The 19,398-nt window shown below is 39.6% G+C and overlaps 1 protein-coding gene across 2 annotated transcripts; it reads left to right on the top strand.

Annotated features, from left to right (window-relative positions):
• The first annotated feature begins 11 nt into the window (after positions 1-11).
• MED17 (mediator complex subunit 17) lies at positions 12-18,966 on the top strand. Of its 2 annotated transcripts, XM_072968968.1 has the most exons (13): positions 12-494; positions 2,809-2,975; positions 4,738-4,957; positions 6,662-6,798; positions 6,898-6,982; positions 7,328-7,480; positions 8,997-9,127; positions 9,951-10,135; positions 12,358-12,495; positions 15,597-15,714; positions 16,547-16,678; positions 17,194-17,353; positions 18,390-18,966. In XM_072968968.1, the coding sequence occupies exons 1-13, from the start codon at positions 245-247 to the stop codon at positions 18,599-18,601; spliced, it is 2,088 nt and encodes a 695-aa protein (XP_072825069.1). In that variant the 5' UTR covers positions 12-244; the 3' UTR covers positions 18,602-18,966. The 2 variants fall into 2 exon arrangements, with proteins under 2 accessions (XP_072825069.1, XP_006206793.1); XM_006206731.4 differs by lacking the exon at positions 16,547-16,678.
• The last annotated feature ends 432 nt before the right edge of the window (positions 18,967-19,398 follow it).

Genomic DNA, 19,398 nt, shown 5'->3' with positions numbered 1-19,398 from the left:
TGCGAGGCTTAGGCGCCTGCCAGTTTCCTTCCGTGAGATTCCGAGCTGGGGTGGGCGGAGGGTCCTGCAGTGAATTCTGGGAACACCGCAGCGCTCTGGCCTTTGTTTTCGGCTCTAAAGCTGCGTTTGGTTTCCCGAGGGTCCTCCAAGGCTGCAGTTCCCGGGTTCCCGGCTCCCTGCGGAGGCGCCCCTGCTTCCTCCCTCAATTTTCGGCTGGCGCGGGGGCCCTGGAGACGCCGCCAGCATGTCGGGGGTGCGCGCTGTGCGGATCAGCATCGAGTCGGCCTGCGAGAAGCAGGTCCAGGAGGTGGGCCTGGATGGCACCGAGACATACCTGCAGCCGCTGTCCATGTCGCAGAATCTGGCGCGTCTGGCTCAGCGGATCGACTTCAGCCAGGGTTCGGGCTCCGAGGAGGAGGAGGCGGCGGGGGCCGAGGGCGACGCGCAGGACTGGGCGGGCGCCGGGTCCAGCGCGGACCAGGACGACGAGGAAGGTAAGGCCCGTGTCTGTTCCTCGAGTCCGCAGGGCCCGTCTGGGGGGCCCGGTACCCGCCCAGGTAGTGTCACTCTGCCTCTCCTGTGCCAGGTGAGATGCTGTGCGTGGGAGTATTTTGAAAGCAGTCGTGCTCGTCATCTTTTTTTTTTTGATAGCTGGGCACTTTTAAAATTAGCTCGGCACTACTTGACTCTTAATACTCCTTATTCTTATGCATATTTCTTTGAGTGGGAGCACTTGAGAGACACTGTCACTGATGAATTGTTTTAAGTTTTTAATAGAGCGTCTGCAGTATGGCACGCTCAGGTTAAGAGCCCTGTACTTCATATCTCGGCTCTGTCTTATATTAGCTATGTGACCTCGAACGATTTACTTTGTTTCCCTGTGCAAGCAAGGTGGGTGATAATAGTAACACCTACTTCAAAAACATTTGTATTGACTGGAGTATGTGATAAGATCTAAGAGGGAGGCAGGGACCAAATCATGAAGTGCCAGCAGGCCAGGATAAGCATTTGGCTATTATTAGAAGGACAACTGAAAGCTTTGGAAGGGTTTTAAGTAGACAGATGATTTTGTTTGCAAACCATTACTCTGGGTGCTATATACAGTAGGGATTATAGGGAATACGAAACTAGTTAGAGAACTACGGGAAAGTATGAGTGGTTTTGGATTCTCATTGTCAAGAATAAAACATATTAACAATTCTTGATTTACTTACGTGCAAAAACCCCGTGGAAATGGAAATTTCAAGGGTTTCAAGCCAGTGGTGTTGGGACAATTAAGGACCCATTTGGGAATAAAAGGTAAATACTACCTCATACCTCACACAGAAGTATTTCTACAAAGATTGAAATGCACATGGAGAGAATAAAACAAAATATTGAGAAGAAATTATAATCACATAACTTCGGGAGTAGGAGAGACTTTCTTAAGCAAGCTAGGAAACATAGAAGTTAGAAAGGAAAAGATAGGTACATTAATTACATAAAATTTAAAAATAATAATGGGAAAAGATGCCATAAACAAAGTAAAAAGATAAATGACATACTGGGAAAAGTATATGCAACACATATGACACACAGTGGTTGATAGCCCTGATATTCAAAGAGTCCATTCAAACTGAAAAGAAAAAGAGAACTCATTGGAAAACTAGGCCAGAGATACATAAACAGCTCACAGGGAAAAGACTTCAGATCTCTTTGGTAGGGGGATGAAAATGAAATCATCATTAGGATACTGTTTTCATGAGTAAGATTGGTAGAAATTTCAGAGATTGTTCATTTCCAGTGTTGGGAGGGTGAATTGGTAGAACCTTTCTGGAAGACAGTTTACAGTTTAGTATGTGTCATAATCTTTAAATATGCATCTCTTTTGGACCACTGATACCACGTCTCAAAATTTAACCTACAGAAAAAGTTGACCTATACACAGATTTGTGTTAAAGATGTTAACCACTACTAGCATTGTTGGAACCAGTCTACATGTCCATTAAACAGAAATGGTTAACCTTACTGTACATCTATGCACCAGAATATCATTCAGTGTGAAGAGAATGAAGTAGATCTGTATGTTCTGACATGGAAGTGTCTCTAGGACAGACTGAGGTGCGGGGCAGAAAGCAAGTTATAGAACAACGGGGATATGTATATGTAAATGCGTAGAAAAACATTTGGATGGGTACGCCGCAATGGTTAATAGTAATTGCGTGTCAGGAGGAGAGAAAATCAGGGGAGGGGTATAAAGGAAAACTTTCACGTTTTACTCTGTAACTCTGTTATAGTTTGAACTCTGTATAGTGAGTGTTCATGAAATTTAATTTTTTAAAATGATTACGAAGTTAGAAGATATATTACTAGTGTTTAATATCTGAATGCTACCATTATAGTTACTTTCATTTTTTTTTTGTCTTTATATGTATTGGAAATTCTCCACAGTTACTTATTTAGGTTTTATGAGACTGATGTGCTGCCTGCTGCGCCAAGAGGGCAGATTATTTAGGTTTTAAAAGCTGGAAGAAAGTTACTAAGAAGGCTTGTATAAATTTAACAAGATGTTAGAATGTCTACCTATCATGTTGTAATGTTAGATTTAACTTTGGAAGTCATATATCATATTTATTTTGCTATGTATGAATTCTGGCTTAAATGTTAAAGATTCAAGAAAGGGTAGAGAGAATGGGATAATAGAGGGAACAATTTGAAATAGAATTCATTATTTCTTCTTTTAGTGCTTTTAAACCTCTACACGAGCTTTCTGTCTTCTATTCAGTGTAACTAATACCTGTGTATTTCTTGTTTTCTTTCTCCTTTTAGGGTTGGTGAAATTTCAGCCTTCCCTTTGGCCTTGGGATTCAGTGAGGAACAATTTAAGAAGTGCCCTGACAGAGATGTGTGTTCTCTATGATGTTCTCAGCATTGTTAGGGACAAAAAATTTATGACTCTTGATCCCGTCTCTCAGGATGCACTTCCTCCAAAACAGGTATCTATGGGCTCTCATTGAATAATGGTGCCATTTGATTAGGTCCCAGGACCATCTTTTAGGCTGTGTGCCTGTTGTTCCTTTTTCCTTCTGTGCAAAATTAAGCACAGATAAAGATTTAAAGACAGACTATTTCAAAACAAAGGCACAAAACTGCATCTCCTTTATCTGTTATTTTATTAGTATACCTGTGACCCTCAAAGAGTTACATTTCTTTCATAATGTAGTACTTTAAAGGTTCCCAAGTCTTAATAAATTTCTTACAACCTGGATCCTTGGTCTGTAATATGTACCTTTTACCAAAAGTACAATGGTAAAAGGGCTTTGGAGTCAAGACCTGGGTTCAAATCCTGACTCTGCCCTCACTAGCACTGTGACCCTGAACAAGTTATTTCTCTCTCTCAGTCTCAGTCTTCTCCCTCCCACCCCCATACCACTTTTTAGGGCCTGGTTAGAAAAGTTAGAATGGCCGGATGGTGGAGGAGGATATTTAAAGGTAGGTAGAGTTGTTAAGATTGAGGAAATGTATTCAGTTTTGAACATTGGAAAATGAAAGGGAGGCAGCAGAGAGATGACTTGGTGATGGAGAGTCTGAAATCGGGGAGGTCACTAAGTCGGTGCTTAAGGAAAACCAGCACAGACCATGACCGAGTTGGTGGCATGGAGAGGAGGTAGTGGTTGTAAGAACCCATTTGTAAATAAAGTTAATTGAATATAATTATTAACATGGTAAAAGTTTCTGAATCCAGAAACATTGTGCTGGAAGATTTAGAGGTCGTTCAGTCTGCTTCCTTCATTTTACAGTGAGAAAGCTGAGGTCCAGAGAGATCTGGGATGTGCTCAGATTGGAGTAAAGCCAGTGGTTAGAGAGGCAAGATGTGACCTCCAGCCCCTCACTCGTAGACCACCGCCTTCCCCACCATTCTGTGCCTTTTCCAAACAGTCTTTGGGAGTTTCTTGAGTTCTCCAAGAATTCAGGATTAGGTTCCCTAACATGGTCAAAAAATTACTGTGACACTTTTTATGAAACTTTATTATTTTGACTCTTATACAGCCAGAAAACATTTTATTAAACTTGACTTTTTGGAAGTATGTCTACACAAATTGGTAGTGATTATGGATATTTATGTATGTATATATAATACATAGATTTTGATTTCTCATCAGTTTTCCAAAAATCAGCATTCAGTGAAGTACATTATTATTAATGCTGCATAACTTCAGACTTAATTCAAAAGGCACTTTAGTGGCTTGCTGTAATACAAGATAATTTTATGGCTATACTCATTGGAGACACTTCTTTATTTATTAAATCAAATGTTATGTGCCAGGTATTGTTCTTGGGTCTGTGGATGTAGTGGTTTCCACTGTTACATAGGTGACATTCAAGCAGAGATTATAGACCTTAATCAGAAGTATAATGAGTGCCTCGAAAGGGTGTGCATGTGGGTGGGGTGGAGAGCAGGATACACAGAGGAATGGCAGGAGAGAGAGGGCACCTGACCCAGGCTGGGCGGGGTTGATGCCATGTCGGTTCCGAGTTATAGGTCTTTTGGTTTGTTACAAGCCGTTATTTGAGTTGACCAAAGACATAAGTTAAGGTTACTATTTTTTAAAAAATCATTGTTGTATGTGCTTTCCCCCTTCTCTTTGCTTTCCTTTAATTTGTACATTTTGTCTTGAGTAGGTATTTTGAGAAAATGTATCATTTTGAAATCATTTAAAAATAATACAGAACTGCACTTGGGGATTGTTTTTGTAGAATCCTCAGACGTTGCAGTTGATATCTAAAAAGAAGTCACTTGCTGGAGCAGCACAAATCCTATTGAAGGGGGCAGAAAGACTGACTAAGTCAGTTACTGAAAACCAAGAAAACAAGCTGCAGAGAGACTTCAACTCTGAGCTTTTGAGACTCAGGCAACACTGGAAGCTTCGGAAAGTTGGAGATAAGATTCTTGGAGATCTGAGCTATAGAAGTGCAGGTATAGATAATTGTTAGAAAGAATTCTGCTTTTTAACTATTGTCAAAAACTATAAAGGGTTGATTGTAATGTTATATATTCTTCTATAATAATTGTTTCTCAATTATGCTACATTTTGAATTTTTATTTTCTGTATACATAAGTCCGAAAAAGTTAAAATTACACTTATCATAACCTTTTTATAAATAGTTTATATTCAATTTGAAAACATGTTAGATACGCCTAACAGAAAGTTCAGAGGCAGGGCGTATGTGCTAACACACCTTGAACCACAGTTGACATTTTAGTTAGGAACAAGGAGGTAGGACTAGACTCCTAAATCAGGCGCTTACCCTTAGTCCTTAAAAACTGGGCATAACAGGAGAAAAGAAACATTTCTATTCTTCCTTATTCTACTTTTCTCCCTGAGTCTGCTAAGTTGTTGTCACGCCTTGGGTGAAGAGAGAGGATGATGAGAACGCTTCGCCCTGCTTTTTCCCCCTTCAACTGAGGCTGCAGCGCTTGGTTAGGAGTATCCTTCGTTGGAGGATACCAGAGTTTGATATCTTGAATTTACATCTTTTGGTATAAATTCTTTGTTGTCGAGCTGTAATATGTAACAGTAGGATTCCTGATGTAATTATGGTAGTCTTTAAGCTGCTGAAGTATATTGAGAGGAGCTAGACAGCAGAAGTTTGTAAGATTCACAGCTCGACGGGGTAAGAACTTTGAATGTCAAGGGATTAAAAAAAGCAAGGCACGCTGGCTGTGGTCACAGGGATAACGATAGTACTGAGTGATTTTTTTAAAGGATTCATTTGCCAGAGCAAGCCATCCTTACCCTAAAATTAAGGGAAGATAGGTTGAGGTGGTTAAGTCAAATACTAGAGGACCTCCGTGCCTCAGCGCTGATGGGAGCTGGGAAGTTCTGAGTTCTGAAGGTCACGTTTCATCACAAAGATGAATGAAGATGACAAGACGTTTTTACATTTTAATAGGTAGTCTGTAGAAGCAGTACTTTCTGGCTCTGGACATTGTGAGTTCTTCCCAACAAATAATTACGTTCAAGAACTTCACCGAATTTCTTTCTATGAGACAGTCACCTGTGTTATAAAAGGATTTGATTACATTCTGGTTTTAACTGGAAGAAAATCTTGAACATCTTCCCTTGTTTTAACATTACATTTAACTATCCATTTCTCAGATAATTCAGCAGCCCAGCACCACTTCCCCAAACGTCTGCCATATACAGGAAGACCTCACATGAAAGTCTAGGAATTGGTTGAAAAAGAGAGTGGTGTATACAGTGTCCTTTTGTCCTTCTGTTTTTGAATTCAGAACCCTTCAGTTGCAACCTTGTTACAGAGACTGAGCTCCAGAAGTATTTAATCTCCAAAGATTTTATCTGTGGAAGTATGTTCTAGAATTATATTAATTTTGTCAAAAGTCCATTGGAATAAAATAGTTTGGATGGACAGTGGAGTTTGTACTATAATGATGCCATTAGACTAAGGTGTGTTTTTTTTGAAGTTAAATAACTCTTTTCTCTTGCTTCCTTTCTTCCTTTTGCTTACCACGCCTCTCCCTTGCCCTGAAACACACATTTTTGGTGGGAACTTAATTAATGCCTCAGTGATGTGTATGTGAAGTGTTATTATATACTTCATAATTTGTGTTAAATTGTGTTAACAGTTTTTGACTTTCCTATTTGTAACACCCCATTAGGATCCCTGTTTCCCCATCATGGTACATTTGAAGTAATAAAGAATACAGATATTGACCTGGATAAGAAGATACCTGAAGATTACTGTCCTCTTGATGTCCAAATTCCTAGTGATTTAGAAGGGTCTGCATATATCAAGGTATTTGTCAAAGTATTTTTCAAATAATTTCTTATTAATAGCCTAGAGGCTAATTTGCTAACTTTCTGTTTTTGTTTTTGTATTACTATTGTCACATAGGTTTCAATTCAAAAACAGGCTCCAGACATAGGTGATCTGGGCACAGTTAACCTTTTCAAACGACCTTTGCCTAAATCCAAACCAGGTACAGTTATGTTCTGTCCTCTAACTTCTGGTCTTATCTGAGCTTACATTTACACATAAACTGAGTACAGGAAAAATAGGTACTTTGAAGTAAGAGCAATTGGAAATGTATTTATAACTTGTTAATTAACTATTAGTGAATAGCTGTGCAATATTTTTTTAAAGATTGAACTTATTTACCAGTTTTCTCTGTGTGAAAGATGTAAAATCTTTATATTTTGGAAAGGATGTGCTGTCATATGATGTTTTCTGAACTTCTGTCGTGGGTATTCAGATCATCATTTAAGCTAGTTGATGCCTAATATAACTAGATAATTAATCTGTACATACATTCCCTGTCTTTCAGGTTCCCCACACTGGCAGACGAAATTAGAAGCAGCACAAAATGTTCTATTATGTAAAGAAATTTTTGCACAGCTCTCTCGGGAAGCTGTTCAAATTAAATCACAGATCCCTCACATTGTGGTGAAAAACCAGATTATCTCTCAGCCCTTTCCAAGTAAGAGCAGCCTGCCCTTTTGAGATTTGTAGTTAAGACTTCGTGGGTTGGGATCGGGACAAAAAGGGTAGCCATGGGATGTGTTGAAGCAACAGTAAGAGCAAAGAGGTGGGACGCTGTCCTCTGTAACAGTGAAGCGGGCAGCACAGCCTGCACTGCTGACTCTGCTCTGTGTCCTCAGGAGGGTCACTACTGGGCTTTAAACAATAAATGTGAAAAACTTGCACTAGCAAGGCTATTACTCAGTAACAGTTGCTCTGAGGTATCCATGCTAACACCATTTATGGAAGATTTTGGGATCCTATCTTACTGTCTAAATGAGATGTCAGTTAGAAAATGCTTAATTTTTTTAATTTTTATTTTTTTATTGAGGTTTAGTTGATGTATAATATCATAGAAGTTTCAGGTGTACAACATAGTGATTCACAATTTTTACAGGTTATATTCCATTTATAGGTTTTCTCGAATATTGGCTGTATGCCCCATGTTGTACAGTATGTCCTTGTAGCTTTTTTGTTTTATACATGGTAGTTTGTATCCCTTAATCCTCTACCCCCATTTTGCCCCTCCCCCTTCCCTCTCCTCACTAGTTAACCATAATTTGTTCTCTGTATTTGTGAGTGTTTCTGTTTTGTTATATTCACTAGTTTGTTGTATTTTTTATATTCCACATGTAAGTGATGTGATACAGTGTTTGTCTCTCTCTGTCTGACTTTTTCACTTAACATAGTACTCTCTAAGGCCATCTGTGTTGTTGCAAATGGCAAGATTTTACTCTTTTTTATGGTTGAGTAGTATTCCACTGTATATATGTACACCACATCTTTATCTGTTCATCTGTTGATGGACATTTACATTGCTTCCACATTTTGGCAGTTGTAAATAATGCTGCTGTGAACATTGGGGTGCATGCATCTTTTCTAATTAATGTTTTGTTTAGAAAATGCTCAATTTATTAAATAGCCATAATTCTAAATTTGTGGAATTGGATTTTAACTATATTATTCAAAGGCAGTCAGACTTATTACCCTAGAGATCAATTTGTAATTAGCTACACTTGTATTTTTACATAAATTCTGAGTATCTTCTTAGATCTTGTCAAGGGACTGGGTTTTAGGACTGAAAAATTTCATCCTGATTTTTATGGGAGCAGGGAAGAACATCTGTCTTCTGGTCAGTAAGACCAGATATTAACTTTGTGTTTTGTTTTATTTTTAATTTAAAAGCAAGAAGAAACAAATTAGTTAATATATATAGCTTCTGTTCAGTTGTCTTTAGGCACAGCTCAGGGTCAGCAGTGACACTGTAGGTCAACAGAATTTGAATTGTTAAGTATGTGGTAGTTTATTATATTCATGAGTAGTCATTTTGGTGTAAAAATGTTAATCACGGAGTGTCCTCTTCAAGTTCAGGATGTGTCTTTTGAGCATGGGCTGTGATTGGACTTTATGAAGACAGTTTGCGCCTTTGCATATTTCAGGTTGTTTATATCTGTCCTACTTGTTTTTATAAACAGGCTTGCAGTTATCTATTTCTTTGTGCCACTCCTCAAATGACAAGAAATCCCAAAAATCTGCTACTGAGAAGCAAAGTCCAGAGGACCATCTTTATGTCCTAGAGCATAATTTGCATCTACTCATTAGAGAGGTAATGAAACAAATGTTTTTCCTTGCATTGTGATAAGCGTATCCAGGGCAGTGAATGTGTGCACGCTCCCCTCAGCTGAGTCCTCATTTTTCATACGGCAATGACATTCGCTATCTGTGATGTGAAAGGTCCTTGCCATAGGCTCAGGGATGATGAGAATACAGTCCTGTTCCCAAGCATAGCTGCTAACGGTAGTAGGAATACACCACAGGTGTTACAGAGGGGTGTCAGAAACACATGCTAAAAGATGATTCTGATTGGGTGGCTAGTTGAGTTATTTGGGGACATACTCTACTTATATACAGGTCATCTGGAACTGTATTTCCAGAGTGCTGGTTCACAGGTTAGGCTACTTTCAAAAGAATCCTCCAAGAATCTTTCAATAGAAGTACATATTCCAGCCTCCCCTGCCTCACCCCAAAAGTTCTGTTCTTTGTGATGGTGAAAGAATCAGCATTTTTTTATGTTCCTCAAGTGGTTCTGATCGGTAGCCAAGTTTGGGAACCTCTAATCTAGGGTATGGTGGAGTGACTGTCTACTGTTGGCATGTGTTCTGTTGATGGGACTTACTGAAGAATATTTGTTTTTATAGTTTAAAACTTTTAAAATAAAAACTGCAGCTTGAGAGGGACCCTTCTCTTTGCAAACTGAAATCAAGCATTGACTAAATGTTAGCATTTATCTGTGTGCCAAGACTGCCTTTATAAGTAGTTCACATCCATTGCTTTCATGTTTCCAAAATGTGAGCCGTGCTTTGATTGAACATTGTGCAGTACTTAATATGTGGGTGTTGGTTGTTTAAAATGGCTATTCTTGTTAACAGTTTCACAAACAGACCCTAAGTTCCATCACGATGCCTCATCCAGCAAGTGCACCTTTCGGCCACAAGAGAATGAGACTTTCAGGTCCTCAAGCTTTTGATAAAAATGAAATTAATTCAATACAATCAAGTGAAGGGCTTCTGGAAAAAATAATTAAACAAGCAAAGCATATATTTCTGAGGAGTAGGTAAGGATGAACAAACTGTTTTTCTTTGAAATTGCAGTCCTTTTTCCTCTATCTGTTACCTGATGTACGTTATTTTTGACATGTTTTAATCTTTTTTTTTTTTTCATGGAGAGGGAGGTGGCTACAGTATAAGAGTTTATGGTCATAGGTGGTCCTGTAAAGTTTGGGGAAGACAGATCCATTGCCCATGTAACATAATACATCATTTTTAACACTGGCCCCAGAATTTTGGAAGGTGAGTGTCTAGGAATGTGTCTTAGAACACCATACTTCAGCCCACCCAGGAGATACTCATCCCTAAACTGATTTAAACTTTTTACAGCTTTCTGTATTTTTTGGTTGTCGCACATTTTAGGACTTTGGAAGGCACTTTCCCATATGTTGACTTATAAATCCCTATTCTCTGGGGCAGATCCTGTTAACCCATTTTTACTGATGAGAAGATTGAAGCTTAGAAAAGTTGTGCAACTCACTGGAGATTACACAGCTAAAAATCAGGATTTATAAGCAGCAAAGCTTTAAAAATATTCCCATTTATCCCCCTTGGTATAGAAATAATGTTAGAAATATATCAATCCATCTGTTTACTGCTATACACAGGGAGACTTACTATTAATATATTCATGTATCTTGATACACATTTGGCCATTGAACAACACAGGGATTAGGGGTGCTGACCCTCTGCACAGTCAAAAATCCAAGCATAACTTATGGTTGGCCTCTGTGCAGGCAGTTCCTCCTTATTTGAAGTTTTACATTTGTGGATTCAACCAACCACGGATTCTTAGTATGTATTCAGCGAAAGAAATCCTTGTGTAAGCGGACCCGTGCAATTCAGGCCCGTCGTTCATGGGTCAGCTGGGTACGTGTCAGGGCATGTGTATCTCTTCTTTTACAAACAAATCTGATATAAAATTTTATACACTGCCTTCAAAGATACTTTAATAGCTTTGTAATATCCCATTATGTGACTATTCTATTTCTTTTACCAATTTTCAGTTGCTAAGTATTTTTAAATTTCCAGGTTGTTGGTAGACGTAGTCCTGAGAGGAACACTCATGCACATTTTTGTCTGCTGTAGAAATTTTTGAAGCACTGCTAGGGAAACAAATCACAAACAGAAGAGAAAATTAAGACTGGATTGAGGGGGGAGGGTATAGCTCAAGTGGTAGAGTGGGTGCTAAGCATGCATAAGGTCCCGGGTTCAATCCCCAGTACCTCCTCTAAAAATAAATAAATAATTACCTAACCCCCCCCCGCCCCAAAAAAAGACTGGATTGAGAGAAACCAGTACTAGAGCAGAAGCAGGATAAAAGAGCAGAGCCCGAGCCCGTTGATGTAAAAGCCCCTTGTCCGCAAATGGCTATTCTCATTTCCTCCTGGCTTTTCCTTCTCTTTCCGATAAAGTGCTATAATCAGATATTAAAAACAAAATCTCCAGCAGTTTGGTTAACTTACATGACTTATGCTTTGGTTCTAGGCAGGGGCTGTTGATTAGTGCGTATAAAATATAAAGGAGAGATTATTGGCTCTCGAGTTAGGCTTCCAGGTTTTGTGCCCCAAACAGCTGTTGTAACTTCAGGCAAGTTATGCAGCGTTGCTAAACTGCTTTTTTACCTGCTGAAAAGTGGAGATAACAGTAGTATCTCTTACTGTGTGAGTAAGGTTAAATGATGTAATTCATGAAAGCAGTTATTACAGTATTTGGTATATAATTAGCACTTGATGAATCTTAGTTCTCACTTACATGTTTATTTTTGGAGTGTAGGTTTTAATTATGCAATAAGTCTCTCTAGCTTCTCTTGAAAATGATTGTAATTCCATTACAGTAATGGGTCTCAGGTGTGGGTATGTCCCAAGTCATTTGTTACCAGGGATCAAGAACTGATGCTAGTTATGAATAATTTATATTTATAGAGCTGAGGTTAGTACCCTAGAAGTACCCTTCTCACTTGTGTTCTGGTAAGATTTTTCGAGTGGGGGAAACAAATGGAGTTAAAAGGAAATAAACTTCTCATGAGAATATATTGTGATGCGAAGTTGAGAAACAGCACATCAGAGCAGCATCTCAACGTTCCTTTAAAATCTTTGCTTTTCAAATGGTGGTATTTTCAAAAAGTATTCATCTGGTTTTCAAATATCCATAAAATTGATAAGTGATTTATCATCTCGTTATTTTACATGGTGACTTTATAAAAGTTTTAACTTTTTTTCTTTAAAAGAGCTGCTGCAACCATTGACAGCTTAGCAAGTCGCATTGAGGATCCTCAGATACAGGCTCATTGGTCAAATATCAATGATGTTTATGAATCTAGTGTGAAAGTTTTAATCACATCACAAGGTTATGAACAAATATGCAAGTAAGTATCAGAAATAAGTTATGTGTTTAATATGTTAAGTTGCTTTTTATGTACTGATACTGCTGAGTGAGTATATGAAGATTTTGGTTTTTGTTTGCTAGGGTGGCATAGCATTCCAGTAAATTTTATCAACTGTAGAGTGTTTTTTAGGAATGAGAGGTAAGAATGTCTAATATAGTCTCTATTAGGGGAGTGTCACGTAGCTGAGCTCTCGTAAAACCTGGACCCCAGCGTGGGCAGAAAGCGGCCACGCTCCCGCAGACTCTGGCCACCTCAGCTCTTGCCTGGAGGCTGTGGCCGGCACAAGCGTGTGAAGTGAGGAGGGCCGTTTATATTAGAGCCTGTGCTTTTCATTGTATGCCTGAAACAGCCTAAGTTTTGTGTCTCATCCAGCTGGTGATGATGTCTTTGATGACTTTTGTCCTCAGCATCCTGAAAAAAGTCTACTTGATTTACACTCGTAAATCACAAGTGAACGTGCAGATGTGTAGTGCTGGTGGTGCCAGTGGTGGGGGCTGGTGAAGGTGGTCAGAAGGTACAGACTTCCACTTACAGGTTCCAGGGAAGTAGTGTACAGCGTGGTAACTACGGTTAATAATGCTCTGTTGTATATTTGAAAGTTGCTAAGAGAGTAGACCTTAAAACTGACTGTACTTCAATTTAAAAAAACAGAAAGAGTAGATCTTAAAAGTTCTCATCACAAGAAAAAGAAAGTGTGTAACCCTGTGAGGTAATGGATGGTAATGAAACTTGTGGTGCTGATCATTTTGTAACATATACAAATATTAAATCATTATGTTGTACACTTTAAATGAGTACAATGACATTGTCAATTATATCTCAGTAAAACGGAGGGGAGGAGGGAGAACAAGTTAATACAGTTAGCTAGTGGCCATGAAAGGCATCTTTGGCCTCCGTTTGAGCCTCTTTGAAATGTAACCACTGGAAAAATGGAGCTGAGTCCCCTTCCCCACGTCAGTCTGAGAGCCACCAGCAAACCTTTATCAGGGTCTGTGAGGATGTTTTATTTTTCAAACTTCCGTTGCTTTATTTCAGGCAGACCTAGACACAGTGGTCTCTCCAGTGAGCAAAACACACCTGGAAACAAAATCACCCTGAGGAAGAGGGAATAGAGTACATTTATAATGCTGGATTTTAGTATGGAGGTTTTAATTCACTGTTTTTTTTAAAGTGAAAAACAGTAGATGAGCATGATTTAAAGATCAAACGTGGTAAATACAGGAGTATACAACACAAAGGGAATCAGTCTTGAAACCTCTAGGAAAAGGTGGTGGGTTGGATCACTGTCTTCTTCCCCCTCTACCTAAGGAAGTAATGGAGGTGGCTCGGGGGTGTGGGGGACAGAAAGTATGAAATACATGAAACAAGTTTGGCATTTGTTTTTAACTATTAAGTCTGGGTGATGGGGTCATCGGCTTTCATTATACTACACTGTACTTTTGTTTGTGTTTGAAATTTTCCATAATAAAAAGTTAAAGAGAGTGAGCGCAAAGGGGAAGAAAAGCAAAAAATTGATCAGCATTGAATTTTAAATTATTTACATCTAGAACTAAGACCAAACAACTGGGATTACGGTCACAGAACGCAGTGTAAATGTTCTAAACTTCTGTGAGGAGAGGTTGGTGATAATGTAGCCTTGCCAGAACCAGGATGGGACAGGAAGTAGAAGGAAGTGAGGAACGCCCTTGTCCTCATCTTCCATAGCTCGGGTCATCTCACGGTATTTAAAGCCGAAGGTAATTCTCTTTCTTAGAACTCTCCAGCTTTCCATTGGTGAACGTTTTAGTTGGATGCCTGCAAAATAATCTGTACAAATGTATCTATAGAATAAAGTCCTACAAGCATAATTGCTGGGTCAAAAGAGGGGGTCATTTAAAATTTTGATTATTGTTACCAAATTCCTTCTCTGAGTGGTTGCCATGAGTATGCTGCCATCAATAGTAATATGACTTCCTCTTCCCTGACACCTTTGTTTAAGAGAATTTAAAAATTTGGTTAGATTTAGAAATCTTTTCCTTTAAGCATCTGAGTTTTATGTTTTTCTTGGAAAGGAATATGTAAACATTAATTCATCAGAGTTACAATTTCATATAGACAGTTGACAAAATGTTTTATTCTGAAACGTCTGCTGTAAAACAAAGTTAAAAAAAAGTTACTATCAAATGTGGAAAGAGATAATGCTATATTTTCTGCATTTGTTCATCTAGATGATTTGATTTGGGGAGTTTTGTGTTTCTTTGTATATGTCATATGCTGAAAACTTATAAATTGGTTTGGAAAAGTCTTGTGACCTGTATGTATTTTTTTTTTTTGACCTGTATGTATTTTCATTGGCTATGTTTCTTTGTTTGACCTAAGCCAACTTAATAGAGTGTACACATTCTGACTTGTTTGCTGATTATTTCAGGAGAGGGTAAAGAGTTAACAAACCTTTTTTCTTTCTGTATGAGAATTTGACCTTGGGTTAACTCTCTAGCTCTAGTACCCTGGTAACTTGGTAAGGAAAGATGACATGTGTGTTACTAGGAAACACTGTTACCAGCAAAAATCATCCCAAATTGGTAAAATGGAGCTAGACTAGGAGGAATTACATATACCTGATAGTGATGGCTTTGGATTTCCCGCAATCAGATGACTTCTACCACCAGACAGTGTTTCTTGTGGGAATCCCAGAAACCATGCCTGTGAACCTATTGCAGGAGAATGTGGCTCCCGTGAGGAATGAGGTTTCTAAGTCAGTGCAGATCCCACATAGTCTCAATGTGGATTTTACTTCATAGCAATGAAGGCGTATTGCCACCATGTTGACAGCTGCAGGGACGCCATAGAAGAGGAGCAGCTCCTGCTGGGCCCTGGTTCCTCCCCTGTATTGTTCTGAGTGCACTGGTGCTCAGTGTCCTGTGGTGGCTTGGTGAGAGTCCAACAGTTTCGTTGAATCTAAGAAAACTTTTCCCCATGGGTGTTGGTGTAGGTTTTCACTACTGTTAGATTCTTTTTCTGTGAGGTTAAGGTTTAATGTTTGTGGCATTGTACGAGGTAATTTTGAACACTGCTGACCTTCAGTATGTGTGTCTATAAAGGTCCATCCAGCTGCAGTTGAATATTGGAGTTGAGCAGATTCGAGTCGTACACAGAGATGGGAGAGTAATCACACTGTCTCATCAGGAGCAGGAGCTGCAGGATTTCCTTCTGTCTCAGGTAAAGTTGCAGACCACAAGTCTTGAGTCCCTTTCTCTTGTAACCATTGAAAGAACAAAGCAGGTAAGAAATAAAATGATAAAAAGCCATTTTTTTCTGCTATCTAATTTCTAGTGCACATTTTACAACCTACTGGCTAACTGAAAGTGTTAATAACTGTCCTAGGTTTGTTTCTACTTAGTTTGTATTTGAGATGAAGGACTGGTTCTGAGACCATCAAACTTTTATTTCTCACATTTACCAAGATTTACAGTCCCTCTGGGACCACATAAAAGTGGAGAAGTATTAACCCAAGAAAGCTAGAGTAAGGAGGATCAGATACAAAATTGTAGTGACCAGTCTCCTTAGTGATAAATGAGATACTTTCATCTTAAGCCCTAAGAATGAGTTAGGGCTTAAGGGACAGGACGGAAAGTGCTGGGTTCTAGTACCAGCTCCACCACAAACTTGCTTTGGGACACTGGACATATTTTTGGACCTTTCTTTCCTCACCCGTAAAGTAGGAACAGTATTTTTCCTGCCTGCCTTGTGGAGTTGTCATAACCCATTGCAATCCTGAATTGTGGGAGTTATAGGAGAAAGGGTAGGTTTTGAAATGCTAATAAGTTTTTCACATAAAATATAAATTTGCATTTCACATAAAATTTTAAAATACTGACAACTCCCCACCGTAGAAGCAATAATCTTTTATACTGACTTGTTTGTGTGGTGCCAAGTAAATAAGGTGCATTTATGAGGTATGGCATCGCAACCCTTTAGGTTGACTGTACCTAAAATGGCTTTGGTTGGCTTAAGCACACACAGAGAAATGTATTGAGAGGCTGTTGGGTAGCTTCCAGAATTGAATGGCCGTCCAGAGAATAAGGCTTGCAGATGGATTGGGATCAAAGGAAGCTGGATGGTGAGAACCACAGCCAGGGGAATGCCTTGCCAACACGTCTGCCTTCATCGCCGGTGGCAGGAGGTACTCTGAATTGCACCTGTGTCTCAGGCAGGGTCTTAACAGGAAATTCGGTGGCTCACTTAGGATAATTTCAGGAGGGTCTGTTTATTAAGGATCTATTTACAAAAGCTGTTAGTGTAACTGTATGGATCAGCCTCCCGGACAGAGTTGAGGGGAGTGTGGACCTGAAGGGGTTAAGTGGAAGATACTCAGCGTGCCGTGCGACTGCTGTAATGTTGCTCCACGCTCTGTCATCCAGGTGGGAGGCTCCCGTTGGCCCAGTTTGGGTTATGTGCCTGTGTTCCAGCTGCCAGTGGACAGGGAAGCGAGTATCAGGCTATTTTAGCTTCTGCAGTGGAAGGTGGGGTCCTGTTCCTTTCCCCCCGCTAGTCACCCAGAGGAGAGTTCCTCGCGCATAGGATGGGGTTCCTGTGCCAGGCAGTGAAAACCCCAACGAGAATTTACAGTCATGATGTCAAGTCACTGCGAAGTGGAAAGCCATGCTGTTGTCAGTGAAGTTCCCTTGCCGTTCACAGATGTCACAGCATCAGGTGCATGCAGTCCAGCAGCTCGCCAAGGTGATGGGCTGGCAGGTGCTGAGCTTCAGTAATCATGTGGGCCTGGGGCCCGTGGAGAGCATTGGCAACGCCTCTGCCATCACCGTGGCCTCCCCGAGCGGCGACTATGCTATTTCAGGTACTTTCTGCTGCTTTGAATGCCAAGAGACCTTTGGGAGTTGGGCCTTCACATTTAGCTTTAGTAGTTACAGAGACTTAGGAGTAATTTCTCTCTGCTACAGGTGAGTTCATGTCGTCATCATGCTGAGCGTTTATCTGGTCATAGCTGTTACTCAGAACAACAGATTATTACTCCTGTTTCTAGTAGTTATAAAAAATGCTTTGCTTGACAACACATTTTCCTAGGAGAGTATCTGAAAATTGCCATCAGCATTGTTGCTCCTGCAGTTTAGAACTTTTAATGGAGAAATGATTTTTTAAAATATGCTGCTGTAAATATTGCAGGAATAATATCTGACCCTAAAGATGGTCAGGAGATGGCACAGAGAGGTGGTTTATGAAGCACCTACTGTGAGTAGGGCACTTTGACGGGCATATACGCATACTACCTAGTTGACAATTGTATTCGGAGCGCTTATGGTTTTAGTGCAATCTTTTCTAATACCTGCTATAAAGACTTGAGAGAGTGGGTAATTAGAAAGTCTTCCCCATAGGATCACAGCTTGTGACTGCGGGCGTGGTCATTGCTAGGTCTTTATTGATAGGGATTTCAAAATACCCTTTTCTTTCCTGAATACTAAAGCCTTATTAAAATTTGAAGTTTTCACTCAGAGTAATCTTTCCTTCATTCCCTTCCTGATTTTGAACATTTGCGTTTCATCATTTAGTAGGTGTTTATTAACCAACTCATTGAATGATTGGGTTAGCAGATGTTTCAGAAAAAAATAAATGATGTTCTGAAAATATGTACCTACTATATGATTTATCTAAGCCAACTTCTCATCTTACAAACAGTAATTCATGACTAGGTATACCAGCCTCGTATCTAGTAGATTTTTTTTTTAGCATACTGATACTGAAAATGCACTTGTAAATAAGACCTTCCAAGTGGATAGACAAACAAGGTTTTCATAGTCATGGAAAATGAGGTTAAGTGATCTTTGTTGTTTCTAGCTTGGAAAATGAGTACTGAATATTTTGGTTTTGCTCCACAGTTCGTAATGGCCCTGAAAGTGGCAGCAAGATTATGGTTCAGTTTCCCCGTAACCAGTGTAAAGACCTTCCAAAAAGTGATGTTTTACAAGATAGCAAATGGAATCATCTTCGTGGACCATTCAGAGAAGTTCAGTGGAATAAAATGGAAGGCCGAAACTTTGTTTATAAAATGGAGCTGCTTATGTCTGCACTTAGCCCTTGTCTACTATGATTTTTTTCCAGAGCACTTTTCCAGATTTTTTTTTCCAGAGAAATTCCCAGAAACTTTGACTTGAGAAATGTTTGCAGATCAACTATAAGCACAAGGAAGAGAAATCTTCCAAAGGAGTCTTGTTTTTTTAAAGTAATAATTAGCAAATGTTTACCTAGCATTTTGAGACCGTTCACTTTAAAAGTGACAAGTGCTTTGAAATGCACAAGTTTATGTACATTTATAGGGTACACAAGTTTGGAGAGATGTAAAATACTTTTTTTATGCAGTTGACTTGGAATGTTACTAACTTATGGGTTTGAATTTGCTTTTTAAAATATTCCTCTGATGTTGACATCAAATAAAGCATATGGTTAAAAATTCCAGACACTCTGAGCTCTTAACCTAAATGAACTGTGTCTTTAATCAGCTTGTCTCATTCCACTATTTGTTAAAGATTGTTTAAGAATAAACACTTTCAAGACCCAACCTTCTTACAGGAAGGAATTCCCTCACACTGAGGGAAGCAGATCCTTTTCCTGAAGTGTTACAGAGTGCATGCCAGCACGAGGAGCCGGTCCTCCCCTCCCCACCACAGCTGTAAAAGCGAGCTCTTGTACTAGTGAGTTAAGTCCCTTTTCCTCAGCTGCAGGCGTGGGGAGCAGATTGTACCTCGGGCTGCTCTCCCACCTGAGTGACCTCACTCCCTTACCACGCCCCTGCCCACGCGCGCCTCGCCCTGCTGCTGGCGGCCCCCAGCCTCAGCCAGCAGCCCTGGGTTGCTGCTTCTGTTTAAAGGTTTGGCCTGTCTTATTCCA

Source organism: Vicugna pacos, chromosome 10, assembly GCF_048564905.1.
Source record: "Vicugna pacos chromosome 10, VicPac4, whole genome shotgun sequence".
Classification (NCBI taxonomy): Eukaryota; Metazoa; Chordata; class Mammalia; order Artiodactyla; family Camelidae; genus Vicugna; species Vicugna pacos.
The sequence above is the reverse complement of the archived record's forward strand: the minus strand, read 5'-3'. Positions and strand labels throughout refer to the sequence as shown.

Excerpts from the sequence above, each read along its gene's own strand:
- MED17 (XM_072968968.1), top strand. The coding sequence starts at position 245 with ATGTCGGGGGTGCGCGCTGTGCGGATCAGCATCGAGTCGGCCTGCGAG. Across the intron at positions 495-2,808 it reads GGACCAGGACGACGAGGAAG|GGTTGGTGAAATTTCAGCCT; the intron begins GTAAGGCCCGTG and ends TTCTCCTTTTAG. Across the intron at positions 7,481-8,996 it reads TATCTCTCAGCCCTTTCCAA|GCTTGCAGTTATCTATTTCT; the intron begins GTAAGAGCAGCC and ends TTTTATAAACAG.